At 41.3% G+C, this 14245-nt stretch overlaps 1 protein-coding gene across 5 annotated transcripts in view; it reads left to right on the top strand.

Annotated features, from left to right (window-relative positions):
* The window catches only part of CFAP54 (cilia and flagella associated protein 54), a 298472-nt gene that overhangs the window by 260041 nt on the left and 24186 nt on the right, over positions 1-14245 (top strand). For all 5 annotated transcript variants that reach the window (XM_070454137.1, XM_070454138.1, XM_070454135.1 and 2 more), the window contains 2 exons: positions 4571-4677; positions 7558-7699. In XM_070454137.1, coding sequence (XP_070310238.1) covers positions 4571-4677; positions 7558-7699 — 249 coding nt within the window. The remainder of the gene's footprint in view (positions 1-4570; positions 4678-7557; positions 7700-14245) is intronic.

Below are 14245 nucleotides of genomic sequence, written 5' to 3'. Positions count from 1 at the left end.
TTTACTCAGTCCTCACATTGATCCATTGGATGAAGAGTACCATATCTTCTGCTTTACAAATGAGAACACAGAGGCATAATGTAATAATTTTCCCAAGATCACACAGCCAGTAAGTGGTGGAGGCAAACCCAGGCACCCTGGCTCCAGAGCTCAGGCTCACAACAACTCTGTGAGTTTAGTGCTTTATTATTTAATTACAGCCCTATTTTATTCAAGTTAATTTTGACTTCAGGCATTTATACTTTGAATCCAATTATCTATGCCAGTCTTCAGTTAAGTTCAGTTAAGGAAGGCTTTAAATTGTGTTGCAAAACCATTGACAGGTATCAGTTTTAGGAGGGAGAGCATCATTTTCATAATCAGGAGTTAAATATAAAGCATGATTTCTATTTAAAATTTTCAACTTTTGAAATTTGATTTCAAATTTGGAATTTGATTAGTTCTTAGCAGATTAATGGAAGTTTCAGAAGTATAAAGATACTAACACGTACCAGGTATGTGGCTGAGCTGCTTGCTGTGCGTCTGGAACTGTCACACCATTGTTCTGCAGCTACACTCCAATATATGATAAAAAGTTAAAAGGAAAAAATGCATCAGATGCTGTAAGCACTGCTAAAAAAGTACAAGGTGTGACTCCCGTCCTCAGAGATTTTATATGCTAGCCTGGGAGTCAAGGTTAGCAAACACAGACTAAGAGCAAACACCATGAAGCACTGTGAGATCTTGAGCTCATCTCTCTGGGATTCATTTCATTTTCCTTCCAGAAACGTTTCGTCAAATTTTCCAAAGTTTGAAAAGTCAAATATTTTTAATGAGTAAAAAGGAACAATTCTCTGTCTAGCTCTCCTTCTCCCTGAATCTCTCTCCTTAGATGTAATTGCCTCAAACTCTTTCAACTGTTTTTGTTTGGTTGTTTTTCTTTCTCCTGTTTAACTAAATTATGTGCCCAGGTGATGATTTCTCAAGTGATCAGCCTTACACGCTCTTCTCTGCACATTCTCCTAACTGAGTCCTGTCACAATTCTTAAACCATAGTCAGTGTTTAGATTATGACCATGTAAATATCACTCACTGCTGAGCCAAATAAGGTACTATTTCCTTTCTTGTCTTCTTTCCTGCAGGGGGTGGTGGGGGGAACCGCCCCACTTTTGTTTCACTTAGTATTCTCTGGATTTTAGAATCTCTTATTCTTCCTAAGGTTTCAGATAACTATACAGTCCTTCTCCATGTGGACAAACTCATCAGCTTGTCTCTTAGTTCCTTTTTTCTTTCCTTCAGAGACATGCTTCAAACTGGACCAATTACTTTCATGGCTCAGATATCATCTTCAGAGCCCATTCTCCATCCTCCTAATAATTCCTTCCTCTCTGAGTTGGATTCCCTCACTCCCATGTTCCTCTCTGTCTTGGCTTGCTCTCTCGTATTAAATGAACACATCTTCCATCTTCCCGAGGAAGAGTGTACTGGAGGTTCTGGTAATTCAGAGCTCACCAGACTCCACAAATTGCATCCATGGAAGGCTCTAGTAAAGAATAAAGCATGGCAGGATGAAGAAAGCACAGATGACCATTAGAGAGACTCAGGTACCCTGGAGGAGCTGCCTGGTTCCTCTCTCAGTTACTCGGGACACACGCTATCTATGGGTCATGAACCACTGAAATATGGTGAGATAATGTTGGCTTCAAGAGAGCTGCTGTCTTAGTTGGGAGGAATCTTTCATAAGTCTCTGATCATGTAGTCAAAGCCAGACTGTGGGGCCAGACTCAATGAGAGAAGTGATGATAACAGTAGACTCCAGATATAAGTAATCAACATGTGTATTTTCTACAAAACAAAAACAAAAACACTCTGGTAAGCTGGCACAGGCAGCCTCCTGGGTGTGTTTCACACCCCAAAACAGAGCTATGTTAATTACTTGCTAGTACGTTCCCTTCAGCTTTGGTCAGGAACAATTCCATGATTTCAGTCCTCTGAGATGATTACTAAGGTGGCGATGGATTGACATTATTCCTGCACTGACATGGGAAGTAAAGAGACCTTATATACCTGACAAAAGGTCATCATTTTAATACTTAATTCACTGTTGTCTCGGCATAGAATTCTAGGTTGAAAACTATTTTCCCTCAAAATATAGGAGGCACTCACTTCTCATTGTCTCTAGGAATTCTGCTTTGCTGTTCAGAGTTCTGTTCCCATTCTGATTCCAAGTTGTTTATCTGTGATGTCTTTCCTCTGCAAACTCTGGGGATCTCCCTCTGTCCCGTGTTGTAACGTTGCATGGTGCACCTTGGTGTGGGTATTGTTTTGGATCCGTAGGGTGCCTCTTTCAGTATATGACGTTTATCCTTCAGTTCATGTAGATTTGTTTCTTAGATAATTTGCTCCCTAATGATCTCTGCACTTTTTGGAATTTCTGTTTTTCAGATATTGAACCTATTAGATTGAGTGTTTACTTTTCTCATCTTCCCTCGCTCCCGGCCATTTATGTTTTTAAATTTAGGTTTATTTGGGGGGAGATATATTTAACTTTGTATTTCAGTAATCTTTTATTGATTAGTTATGATCATATTTTTTTTTTAATTTAAGAGTACTTATTCTCTGTTCCATTTTAATGGCATTGTGTTCTTATTTTGTAGATGCAGCATTGGCCTTTTTCTGTCTGAGGATATTAATTATGGTTTCATTGACATTTTCTTCTGCTCTCTGTGCTGTGTCTGATTCTCCAAGTCCCTTTCTTACATTTCTTACATTAGTTCATTTCATGTCTGGTGACCCTTGGCTGTTCACTCATGTTTGAGAAAATGAGAATCATATTTAGTCAGGCTTATGGACTTTTGGCCTCACTGCAGTGTAACTGAGCTAGCAGTTTCATTGGAGGGTCCTGAAGTTAGTATCTGAAGTTCTCTTCTCTTCATCTGGTAAATTTTTCCCAAGAGGATCTTTTAGATTCCTGCTTGGTTTTCTACATCCTGGGTAGGGGCTAGAGTGGGATAAAGGGATGCCTCTTGTTCAGAATACGGACTTTCACTTATCAGTGTTTTCAATTCAGCATTTCATTCCTGGGCTGATGTCCTTCCTAAGAATAGATCTTCTTTTTCTAAATTTTTATTGGAGGATAATTGATTTACAGTATTGTGTTGGTTTCTGCCATACAGCAACATGAATCAGCCATGAGTATACATGTGTCTCCCCACTCTAGAACCTCCCTCCCACCCCGCTCCACCCCTCCAGGCTGTCACAGAGAGGCTGGTTTCAGCTCCCTGAATCACAGAGCAAATTCCTCCTGGCTGTCTTTTTTACATATGGTAATTTGTATGTTTCAGTGCTACTCTGAGTTCCCCACCCTCTCCTTCCCTCACTGTGTCCACAACTGTGTTCTCTATGTCTGCATCTCATAGATCTTCTTTGATTTAACCTCAACAGAGAGAGAAGTTCGGCGGGCGTAGAAGAGGCAGAGAAGGAGGAGGGGAGTCTCCTGGTTGCAAGGGCTCAGAGCAGGGATGGGAGGGAGGTTATTCCTGAGGCTGTTGAGGCTCTTGGTCATGCTTGTCCTTGGCAGCCATGCTGAGGCCAGGTGGGATGCCGCCTTTCCTCTCTGCTGACTCAGCTATGCTCTTCCAGGTGCTTTCACGGCGTTGCTTCCGTCTGTCGTCTACTTCATTTACTCTTTTGTTCCTGTCTTTGTGAATTTATGCCTTTAAGAAATTTTTTTATTCTTAATTCATATTGGGAGACTGCAGGATCTTAGCTTCCTGACCCCTCATAGGGATCGAACCTATGCCACCTGGGGTAGAAGTGCAGAATTCTAACCACTGGACTGCCAGGGAGTCCCCACATCCCTTTACTCTCACTTTAGTTTGACTTGAGAGGAACCAGAGATAAATGAATGCACTTAATTAGTCAATTTTGATCATCAACTCTGGGGCGCAGCTTTCTTACATCTAAAATGAAGGACTTAGAGCAGACCACCTCTAAGTTTCTCTGAATCTCAAATTCTGTGAATTCATTATAAAGAGGTGCCATAGAGTGTAGGACTGACTAAGAACTGTCAAGAATTCAAACATTAGGTAAATTACTAAAGCATGAGTCATCAGGTGAAGTTTCATCTTAGAGGTGGGGGCTGAAAAGTTGTGTGTGGATTGCATGCATAAAGGGAATAAGAAGGAACTCACCTGAGTGCACAAAAGTAGTCAAAACCACCGATGGGGAAGGGGCGTATTGAGAAGGAGCAGGAAACCAAGTTGGATATTCACCAGGTGTACATTAGAACTTGTTGCAGAGGACCTTCAAAGGCTAAAATTCAAACTTAACTGCAGGAAGAAGTGTCAGTCTTCAAAAATAATATAATCTTAGTTCCAACTAGCATTTATTTTCATCTCATAACCTTTGCACAATTCTTATTCATATCATTTCTCTTTAAAGTGAATTGGGGGGAAAAGCCTCATTTTTTCTCTTTCAAAGAAAAACCTTTTAAAGTATAATGAAATTGTTTTGAGAACCAATGCTGTAGTTTTTGAGGTGGAGTGTAATTTTGATGTCACATTTGAGATGTTTTTTCATTTTCTTACAGGTTTTATTGTTGTATGCATATAATATGAAGCCTCTGAATATTTCTGATGTTGCATCTACTGCTTGCAACAATGTGTATGTAGGCTCTTTCTGGGTTCCACTAAAAAGGCAAGTAAAGATGGATTATCTGCAATTCTAACCCTCTTTGCTGATGTTTTCATAAGGTTGGCTGTCTCAGTAATATACAAGGTAAATCCAGGAGAACTTTTGGAAGACATTTTTAGAAGAATCTTCCTTTTACTTAGAGAAGTATGATATTGCAGTGGTTAAGAGCTTGAGCTCTGACTTCAGTCTGGTTTGGTCCACATGCCAGTGGCCTTCCCTATCCCAGTATCCTTGACCAAGCTACTTAACCTCTGTGTGCCTCAGTCTCCTTATCAATAAAATAGGGATAATAATAGGACCCGGAGTATTTTGGATATTTTGTTGGAGTATTGTCCTAGTATTGATGGCTCAGAAGGTAAAGAATTCACCTGCAATGTGGGAGACCTGGGTTTGATCCCTGGGTTGGGAAGATCCCCTGGAGGAGGGCATGGCAGCCCACTCTAGTATCCTAGCCTGGAGAATCCCCATGGACAGAGGAGCCTGGCGGGCTGCAGTCCATGGGGTCCCAGAGAGTCAGACACGACTGAGCAACTCAGCACAGCAAATTATTGGAGTAACAGTTCCTAGTACTTCATAAACAGATCACAGAGAGTACAAAGATATTGTCTGTACTATATTTTGCCTGTAGTTTAGGGCATGTTTTAAAAATAACTTAATGTGACTCTGTATTAAGTTGTAATTAAGCCCAAACTCCATCCCCATCCTGGCCTCATCCTTCCCTCTCTGCCCAGTCCTATATGTTGGCCAATCCTATCTGTTCCCCCATCAAAAGTCTCTGCATCAACCACACTGTTTACCTACCTCTTCATCCAACAGTGAATGGAGACTCTTCACTTTCGCTCATGCCTGGGTTCTGTCTTCTGATTTCACCCTATTCAATTCCTTGTTTGTTTTCAGTGTTTTTCTTTGCTTAGTTAATTTAGTTGTGATTCCACTATTTGTTACTCTTGTGACCCTAATCCTAACCCATTCCATTTCCTCATTTCTGAGATGGATATAATACTTTGCCTACCTTTGGGAGTTATTGTTGGGATCAAGACAGACAGTATATGCATATGCGTTGCATGCATGTATAATATATGCATATACTTTGCAAAACCAAAAGCACCGGGCAAATGTCAAGTCTCTTCACAGCCTCCTGCACCTGTCGGCCTCAGCTCTTTCCCCTGTTTGGCACCTACTAAGTGCTCAGTGAACAGAGACTTGGTGCTTCTCCGTCCTTCTGAGGAGAGTCTGGTTCCTGCTCCCTGATTTCCATTTGGAAGGACTTCCTGGCCTCACCATGAAAGGGAATAAAACAAGAGATGTTTTAAGAGCTGTCATACTTTGAATTATTCAGTCAACTTTCTTTGCCTGCTTTAGGTTTTTCAGTGAAATGGCAGAAAATCTTAGACATCAGACTATACTGGCACCACTAAGCCACAACGTGGGGAAATCATGCTCCTGCCTTTGTTGTTGTTCAGTCACTGTCATGCCCAATTCTGCTCTTACCTCGTACATCCAAAATGGAGCAGGATTTATTTTTCAGAACCGCTTGATGAAAAAGATTATAATTTCTGCAGAACAGAATGTAATGAAACTGACAGGATTCTTTCTTTTTTTTAACTACAAAACACTCTTGATTTTGGTGTGTTTATGATCAACAGTAGGGTGACTAAAGTTAGGGACACGCCCCTGTCACTCAGGCTCTTATCGGGGAAGGTACCTGACAAGTGTTCATCAGATCCATACAGTAAAAATAGACTATTTCTCTCACCCAGGGTGGAGTTCCTTGTGTTCCTATGAGGGTCAAGATAAGGGCAATCTATAGGGAGCTGCTCTCATTAACCATCCTTTAGAAGGCAAAGTAAGAGGATGCGGTGGAAAACTGGAGGAATGATGTTGCTGCATTTGTTCCTGATGTCATTTTGGTTTTTTGCATCATCTACTTCTTTTACATGAAAATTCCCCTCCATCCCTGGATGGAGACCTGTGGATCCGTGCACATTTATGCACGCACCTGTTCTCTGCACGCCTGCATCCTCGAGTCCCTGGGAGCCCTGCAGGTGGCTGTTTGCCTCCTTTCACTGTTTCAGTGCTTTCCCAGCTTCTGACCTCACTGACTACTTAACCCCTGCCTTCGCACCTCCACAAGTCACTGGACAGTGACTCCAGAAGCTTTCTGGCCTCAGTGTAGTTACCACTTTGTCCTCTGCCCTGACCCTTGGCTTTTGCCCTTCCTTCATTCTTGACTCTTCTCCCGAACCCCGCCTCCCCACACAGTGCTCGTCACTGTGCGGGCTCCTTGATTGGTCTCTTAGAGCCGTGGCTAAAGGGTCCTAATCCTTGGCTTCAGACCAGCCGGCCAGTCAGAGATGGTACTGAGTTTAAGCAGAGTGGATCTTTTGTCACTACCTGGTGTTTCTTTGCCCATGTAGATATTTATTTCCTTTATTTTCATCTTAAGCATCATTTTGGCCGTCTACATTTCTTTTCTCACCATGCCTCTGTGCTTGTGCTGCTATGCTTAGTCATGTCCATCTCCTTGCAACCCCATGGACTATAGCCCGCCAGGTTCCTCTGTCCATGGAATTTTCCAGGCAAGAATACTGGAGTGGTTGCCATTTCCTCCTCCAGGGAATCTCTATTATGCCTTTGTCAGTTTATAAATCTGACTGGGTGTATAACTAAATCATAAACATTATACAGATGAGAATCACGTCTCTTGGCTCATGTCTCTTGAATGAAGGAATAATTGAATGAATGATGTTTGGCGGGGGGGTTGCCAGAAATCTAAGTGTTAAATAACTAAGGATTTATTTTACACAGATTATTGGTTCTGGGAATAAATGAATGCCTTTCTTAACTTTTCAAATAAAATGCATATGTATTTGTTATTTTTAGAGTTATTTCAGTTCATGAGAAACTATCTAATCTTGCACAAATTGCTGAAATATCATTGCCAACAACTCCTAAAGTTACTTCCAATGAAAATTTACGTGAAGTAGAGGAAACAGAAGAGCAATCAGTTGATGCAGAAATGGAAGTAAGTTAATGGAAAATTATATTGCAGGATGGATGCCATTATCCATAATCATTTAAATTATTTTTTACTTTGTCAGGGCAGAACTAAACGTAGATAACTAAACGTTATTTACGTAACTAAATATAGATCATGTGGTTCTTCTGGCCTTTACTTTCTCTACTTAGAGAACCAAATATGACCCAACTTTTGGACACATAAGTAATGTTTTCTTCAAAGCTCTTCTAATACTAAGAATCAGATGGTAATGAAAACAGAGCCCACCTAGAGAAGTTATTCAGATATCACTGTGGCTCCTAAGAAACAATGCTCTGTAGCTTTATAGTGTTACTTTTAATTTTTCACTCTCAGTCTAATATTTGAGCATTTTTATTATTCAAATAATATGTGAAGAAAAATGGGAAAATATAGATAAGCATATATCTTTCAGACTTTTTCTGCACATCTGTATTTTTCTAACCAGAAAAAAAGGCATATTATATTAACGTTATGGTGTGTTATTCATCTGATTACAGAGTTGAGTGGTTTTGTGATGACTGATGTTCATGTTTTGGAGGAAAGGCTTATTTCTCTTCTATTCCTTATGTGTTCTAAACCCACTGAGAAATGCAACACAGGAAACAGATACTGTGTATGGAGATGTCAAAACATCAGCACCGTTGCTGATAAAACTGATTAGCAAACATGGCATTGGATCTGTGGCCAAATAAGCTTATTGCCATTCCACCCCTGAATTAGCCAGACTTGCCCACCTAGTCACACAATTATCTAGCATACTTTTGTGACCATAGGATTTCCACCACTCCCCTCCTGCCCCAGAAGGCTGACCACATGGAGAAGCAGAGGATAATAGTCCTATAGGCAGGGTACCTCCAAAAATGTAAGCAAAGATCACCTTGATGGGGCTGAGCCTAGCACACTCTTGCTTTTCTCAGACTCATCACTCAGATAAGTGACTCTGCTCTTCTGGCTAGGTCTGAAAGAAGCGCCAAGTGTCCTTCCTTCTCAGGAGTGGAGTGGAAGTTCCTCATCCTCCTTGGAAAAATGAGAGAAGCAGAGAATGTGTGTCCTCCCCTAACCACTTGCTCTTTGAAGTTCCATTTGTACAGTCATCCAGTTCCTTGAGCTATATGTTCCCTAGTTACTGCAGCAAATTTTTTGGAAAAAAAAAATCAAATAGATGGACAAGGTTTAAAATGAAAAGGGACGGTCTCCTGCCCAACCTGTCCACAACCTGCAGTCCTGCAAGCAGTCCACTTGCAACTCTTTCAGTTGTTCCTTTTGTTATTTAGTTCCAAGTCTATAAATAATTTGCAGAATCAGTTGCAAAAAACAAGGCAACCAACACAACTTCAAATCCAAGTGAGTCCACTGGGCTCTGTGGCTCCTGACACCAGCCTCCAGGCTGGCAGAATGTCCATTCTCTAGAGCATCTCCAGGCACTGGGCTGTGGCGAAGGAAGGGAACACATCATAGCCTGGCTCTGCACGTTTCCATCATGTCACTTCCTCTCACGTGTCTTTGGATGAATAAGTCACAAGCCATGCCAACAATTCTGCTACCAACTTGGCAAGAGGAAAGCCAGAAAAGCTGATGAATAATGCTAATGAGAGCCCAAAATAATTAGTTTTCTCCCTTGATGTATCAATTTCACATAGTATCTATTGATTTTACTATGATGTGTAAGGACTTGAATCCCTGCTACTTCTCAACTGTTCTTTTCCCCTTCCTTTCTAAATATGGTTATATCACAGAATTTAATTAAGCCAGCATTCAGTGTTTACATTATTATAACCCTCTAAACGGCGTTCACCATTTAGAGGGTACTGTGGTTATTTTCCTTTCCTGTAGAGGGTTTGATTTTTCCTCTATCTGTCTTTTTTCTTAGCTTCTCTCTGATCATTACATGAGATCTGTCATGTTCATCCATAAATTTTCTTACCCAAGCATAAATGCCTATGTCTCAACTCTTCTTTCCCTTCCTGGAGGCCCCTCTCTGACTCTGGGTAAGGACTGGTCACCCCCAATGCCGGCAGCACAGCTCTAATTCTCGGACCTCCCTCTGCTGCTTTTCTGTTTGAATTCCCAGCCACTTGGGCCCCCTATATGTTTTACTTCTCCGTTAGCTTTTAGGATCTTTCGTTTATTTTTGAACTGCTTAATCTTTTTTTTAAATCACTTTTTGCTAATTTGATATTTAATTGGTTATCAATAAGAAAACATTTTTAATTCTTAAAGAGTATTATTGGCATGGGCTCTCTTGGTTTTCTTGTTTACCTCATCTTCACACCAATTATGGGAAAGTGCAAAATCTAGCAGCTCTCCTGATCTTCGGGATACACATGTGGGTGTTTTTCAGTCTAAGTTTACTGACGGAGTGAATGAGTGCAGTTTTCATTGCTGTGAAACCACCAGTCCAGCTGTAAGAGGATTATCAGGCAAGAACAGTTCGTCTTTGCAAAGAAACAACTTTCCAGAGTTTGCATCAGCTGTGCCCTGTGCCTACATTTATCGTAGAACTGGTAGCTTAGAATTTTAGCTGCACGTCCTTTACAGGTCCTCAAATGTTATGATACAAATTACCAGATGTTTAATGATACCAGTACTATCCTGAGTCCTTACAATAAATCTCCTGGTAGATCAGACACCTCAAGCTCATGAGATTCATATATGTAATTCTTTTCCTAAAGTGCATTGTTGCCCTTTCACATCTGTTTTCAAGAACTCATTTTTAAAATTCTTTCATAAATCTCTTCGATCGTAGTTTTTTAGTCACAGACCAAACTTAACAGGTTGCTGTCCCTGAGCCATAGCCCAGACTACTCTTTGCTGAAATTGTCCTTGAATCCATTATTATACAGTTCATAAAAGGAGAGTGATTGTGTTTCTCCTGAACCCATTTGCCTTCCCAGCTGACACTGTCTGAGACGGGAGATTGAGCGTCCATAAGAGTAAGGATTCTCGGTTGTGCTCTGACACTCAGCTTTACTACCAAGGGTTAGTCACCTAACCTTCCCTGGGGACTAGTTTTCTCCTTGTCCCTCACCATGATCTTCTCACTCAGACAACGCTGAGATGAAGAGATGGATCCTTGGTGAGAATGAGTCATCAGAATTTCCCTGGGAGTCAGATGTCGGTATCAAGCTCATCCCCACGAGCCCAGCTCCTGAGTCAAGGAGTTGACTATGAATACAAACAAGTTACGAATAAACAGGGAAAGTGGGCGCATTTGGCAGGCAGAAGGAAGAATCCAGATCCCCACCTTGCCTGAGTCAAGCTTTGCATCTTGCTTTCATGTCCTGACTAGAGTGATATATATGAGTGGCTCAGTTCTTGAGAAGAATAAATTCCTTTCAGCCCTGTTGTTCTCCTCTGTATTTTTGAGTTTGTTGTATTCTCCAACTTAAAAATGTTTCTTCAACTTTAATTAGGGCATTTTAAGATGTGTTCCAGATTCTGGTAGTTATTTATATATACAGGAATGTCACAAAATGAGGAAAAAACTAATATTTTTAGTGCAGGTGAATTAGCAAACAAATTAATTCACAACATTTGAAAGTTGTGAAAGATAACGTTTTCTTTTTTCCAATATGCTAACCAACATGTAAGGGAAAAAAGCACTTAGGTTCTGGGTTATATCAAATAAATTCCATTGACTAAAATCTGCTGGTTCGTTGTCATGACAACCTTCACTTGGAGCTAATTAGAATTTAACTAGGACACTTGAAGAGATCGATTCTGGTTGGGAATTGGACAGGATTTCATAACCTCTATAATCTAATATATTTACTTCTATCACAGTATAGATTTTTGGTGGGTTGTTAAACATAAAGGTTCAGAAAATGTGCCTTTGGTTGATATGGGAGGCAGTGAATCTTGTTGATATGGGAGGTAGTGAATCTGGTTGATATGGGCGGTAGTGAATCTTGTTATATTTCTCATTCCCTTCCTTTTTTTTTTCTTTTTTCCCCTCCAAATCCCTATGGTCTACAATAAGCCAAAAACTTGAGAACACAGATATAAATTTAAGATGTTTTGGGAGGGCTACAGAACAGGTGTTCCAGTCACTTCTGGCTTGAAAACATGTCTTTCTTCCAAAATGAACAACACTGGCTCTGAATCACTGGGTTATTTTAACCTGTCATTCTTTGCTTTATGGGGTATCTTCAGAGCATATCAGGTGCTTTAAGGCATATGAAAGATACAAACCATTCTGATTGTAAGACAAATAGCTTTTTGGAATGATAACAACATAGTGACACAAAAAGCCTAAAATAATATTTACCAGGTCATCTAAAATGAGTTTAGTAAACATGTGTGGGACACCTGATAGTATAAGGCAATTAAAGTTAGTTCACATATCCCCAATATCAAAGTACTGAAAACATAGAACAAAATACAATTAAGCATTAGCATGAATTAACACATTATTTTTGAGAAACTGGTATGTGCAAAAATTTTCTAGGCTTGAGAAGATAAGAACATACTGAAATCAGTACAATGAAGTCCCTGTCAGGAGGAGCTTAATCACTGGATGAGTATGGTCATAGGTACCCAGATGTTGTTCGTAATGAGCCCAGCTGCCTGGTGGCCCTTAGCAAGCAAAGTCTGCCATTCAAAGAAACATAAATTTAATATTCAAAACAGTTGAAAATGCATCTAAATCTTTATGGAGCCTCTCATAAGGACATCCGAGAGGGAATCCTTTCGTGTAACTTCTTTTAAATCTCCTTTTCCCAACTGCCTTGTTCTTCGTGCCTCTCTGGCATCCGTGGCTGCTCTCTAACCTCTGAACCTTTCCCTCCAGCCCAGGTGGCGCTAGTGGTAAAGAATCCACCTGCTAATGCTGGATATGGGAGATGTGGGTTCAATCCCTGGGCCGGGAAGATCCCCTGGAGTTGGAAATGGCAACCCACTCCAGTATTCTTCCCTGGAAAATATCATGAACAGAGGAGCCTGGCTACAGTCCATGGGGTTGCAGAGAGCTGGACATAATGGAGCAACTAAGCATGTACTCCCTCCAACTCAGTCTGCATGGAGTGTTTTGCCTGCTCTCAGCTTCCCACTCTGGCTCAACTCCTGATCACTGAAGTCGCTTTGTCTCCCTGACACCTTCCCGTTTTCCTGTTTCCTCCATTCTTGGTGCTACACTTACACAAAAGGGCAAGGTTGCTAGAATCCTTCCTTCTCAATGGGGGGACTGTTGATGGCATTAGTCTATCATTTAAACAAATCTCATTCCCATAGATGTGTGTGTGTGTGTGTGTGTGTGTGTGTGTGAAAAGAGAAAACTGAACTAGACTTTGTCCTTCAGTAGCTCAGGCAGCGTTTTGTTAGCCTCTGTAGACTGAAATAAAGACCATATTTCTTTGCACCCCCAATACCCTGTGCCCCCTTACTATTGTATATTGTTTTGGCCATTATCTCTTTCTGTGTCTCCTCCTACCTCTTGCCTTTGAATTCCTTTGCTCGGGGATCTGCTTCATCTTTTGATGTTCAGTATCTTGCCCAGTAACTGACATATAGTGCCTCTTCAGTAGTTGCTCATGAAACTTCTCGTTGGAGACTATGGAGAGCACCCACTCCAGACAAGGAACCAGCAGGAGATGAGATGTGAAGTCATGGAGCTGGGTGTTATATCAGGGCGTCAGGGGCGCAGGGTGAATGCAGGACCCTGGGAAAGCAGGGCTGGGTGAGGGGTGGGGGTTGGGAAGGTGGGGGCGGCACCCAGAAGAGCGTCCCATGACCCCTCCTGAGATTTGCTAAGATAACCCTGATGGCATGTGGTGGAGGGATGCGGGAAGCAGGAGTTTGGAGGATGGAAAGCAATTTAGAATGTTTTTTTTTTTTTCTTAAAACTGGTGAATGACCATGAGAAACTTCAAAGTCAAAAAGTTGGCTCTGTTAGTTTTGAAGTAACTCAGAGGCCCTCCACTCACAGAATCAACAGATGCTCCTTCTTAATGGGGAAATGGCAAATATTGAGCAAGGGACCGTCTGTGCCCTCCTGGCCCCCTTGCCAACTGCAGCGTCCCTCTGGCAGCCTTCCCAGGAACTGATGAGCTTGGCACTTCCCTTGTCTTCGTTTCTGAGGCAGAAAGGTCATGGGAGGTCCCTCTCAGCCCAACAGCACATCAGCCAGTTTCCAACATCTGTACGTGGTCTACCTGAAATAACACCAAAGAAATAGAACGTTGTTGAGGCGAAATTTCTGTTCACTATGTGTTGAGACAGACTGTGGAAGGCATTTATCAAGAAACATGGCTGTCTCCATCTGTGATGTGAAATGTTTAATGATGCAGACAGTGTCGTTTTGCTTGATAGTTCTTGATGAAATCATGACAGCGGCCCATCACAGCTATTATTGCAGCCTTCTGTATAGAAAGAAAACACACTTTACCCAGTCCTAAGAACTCAATTAGAAACATAGAAATAGGGACAAACAAGAATATGTAAGAACACACTCCAAGATGTGTGTTGCCCAGTCTAGTAATGGGGGCGAGACTGCAAAGGTCACCATAGAGAGCTGGTGACCCCCATGAATGCTGG

This window comes from Odocoileus virginianus, chromosome 23 (genome assembly GCF_023699985.2).
Source record: "Odocoileus virginianus isolate 20LAN1187 ecotype Illinois chromosome 23, Ovbor_1.2, whole genome shotgun sequence".
NCBI classification, from domain to species: domain Eukaryota; kingdom Metazoa; phylum Chordata; class Mammalia; order Artiodactyla; family Cervidae; genus Odocoileus; species Odocoileus virginianus.
The sequence above is the reverse complement of the archived record's forward strand: the minus strand, read 5'-3'. Positions and strand labels throughout refer to the sequence as shown.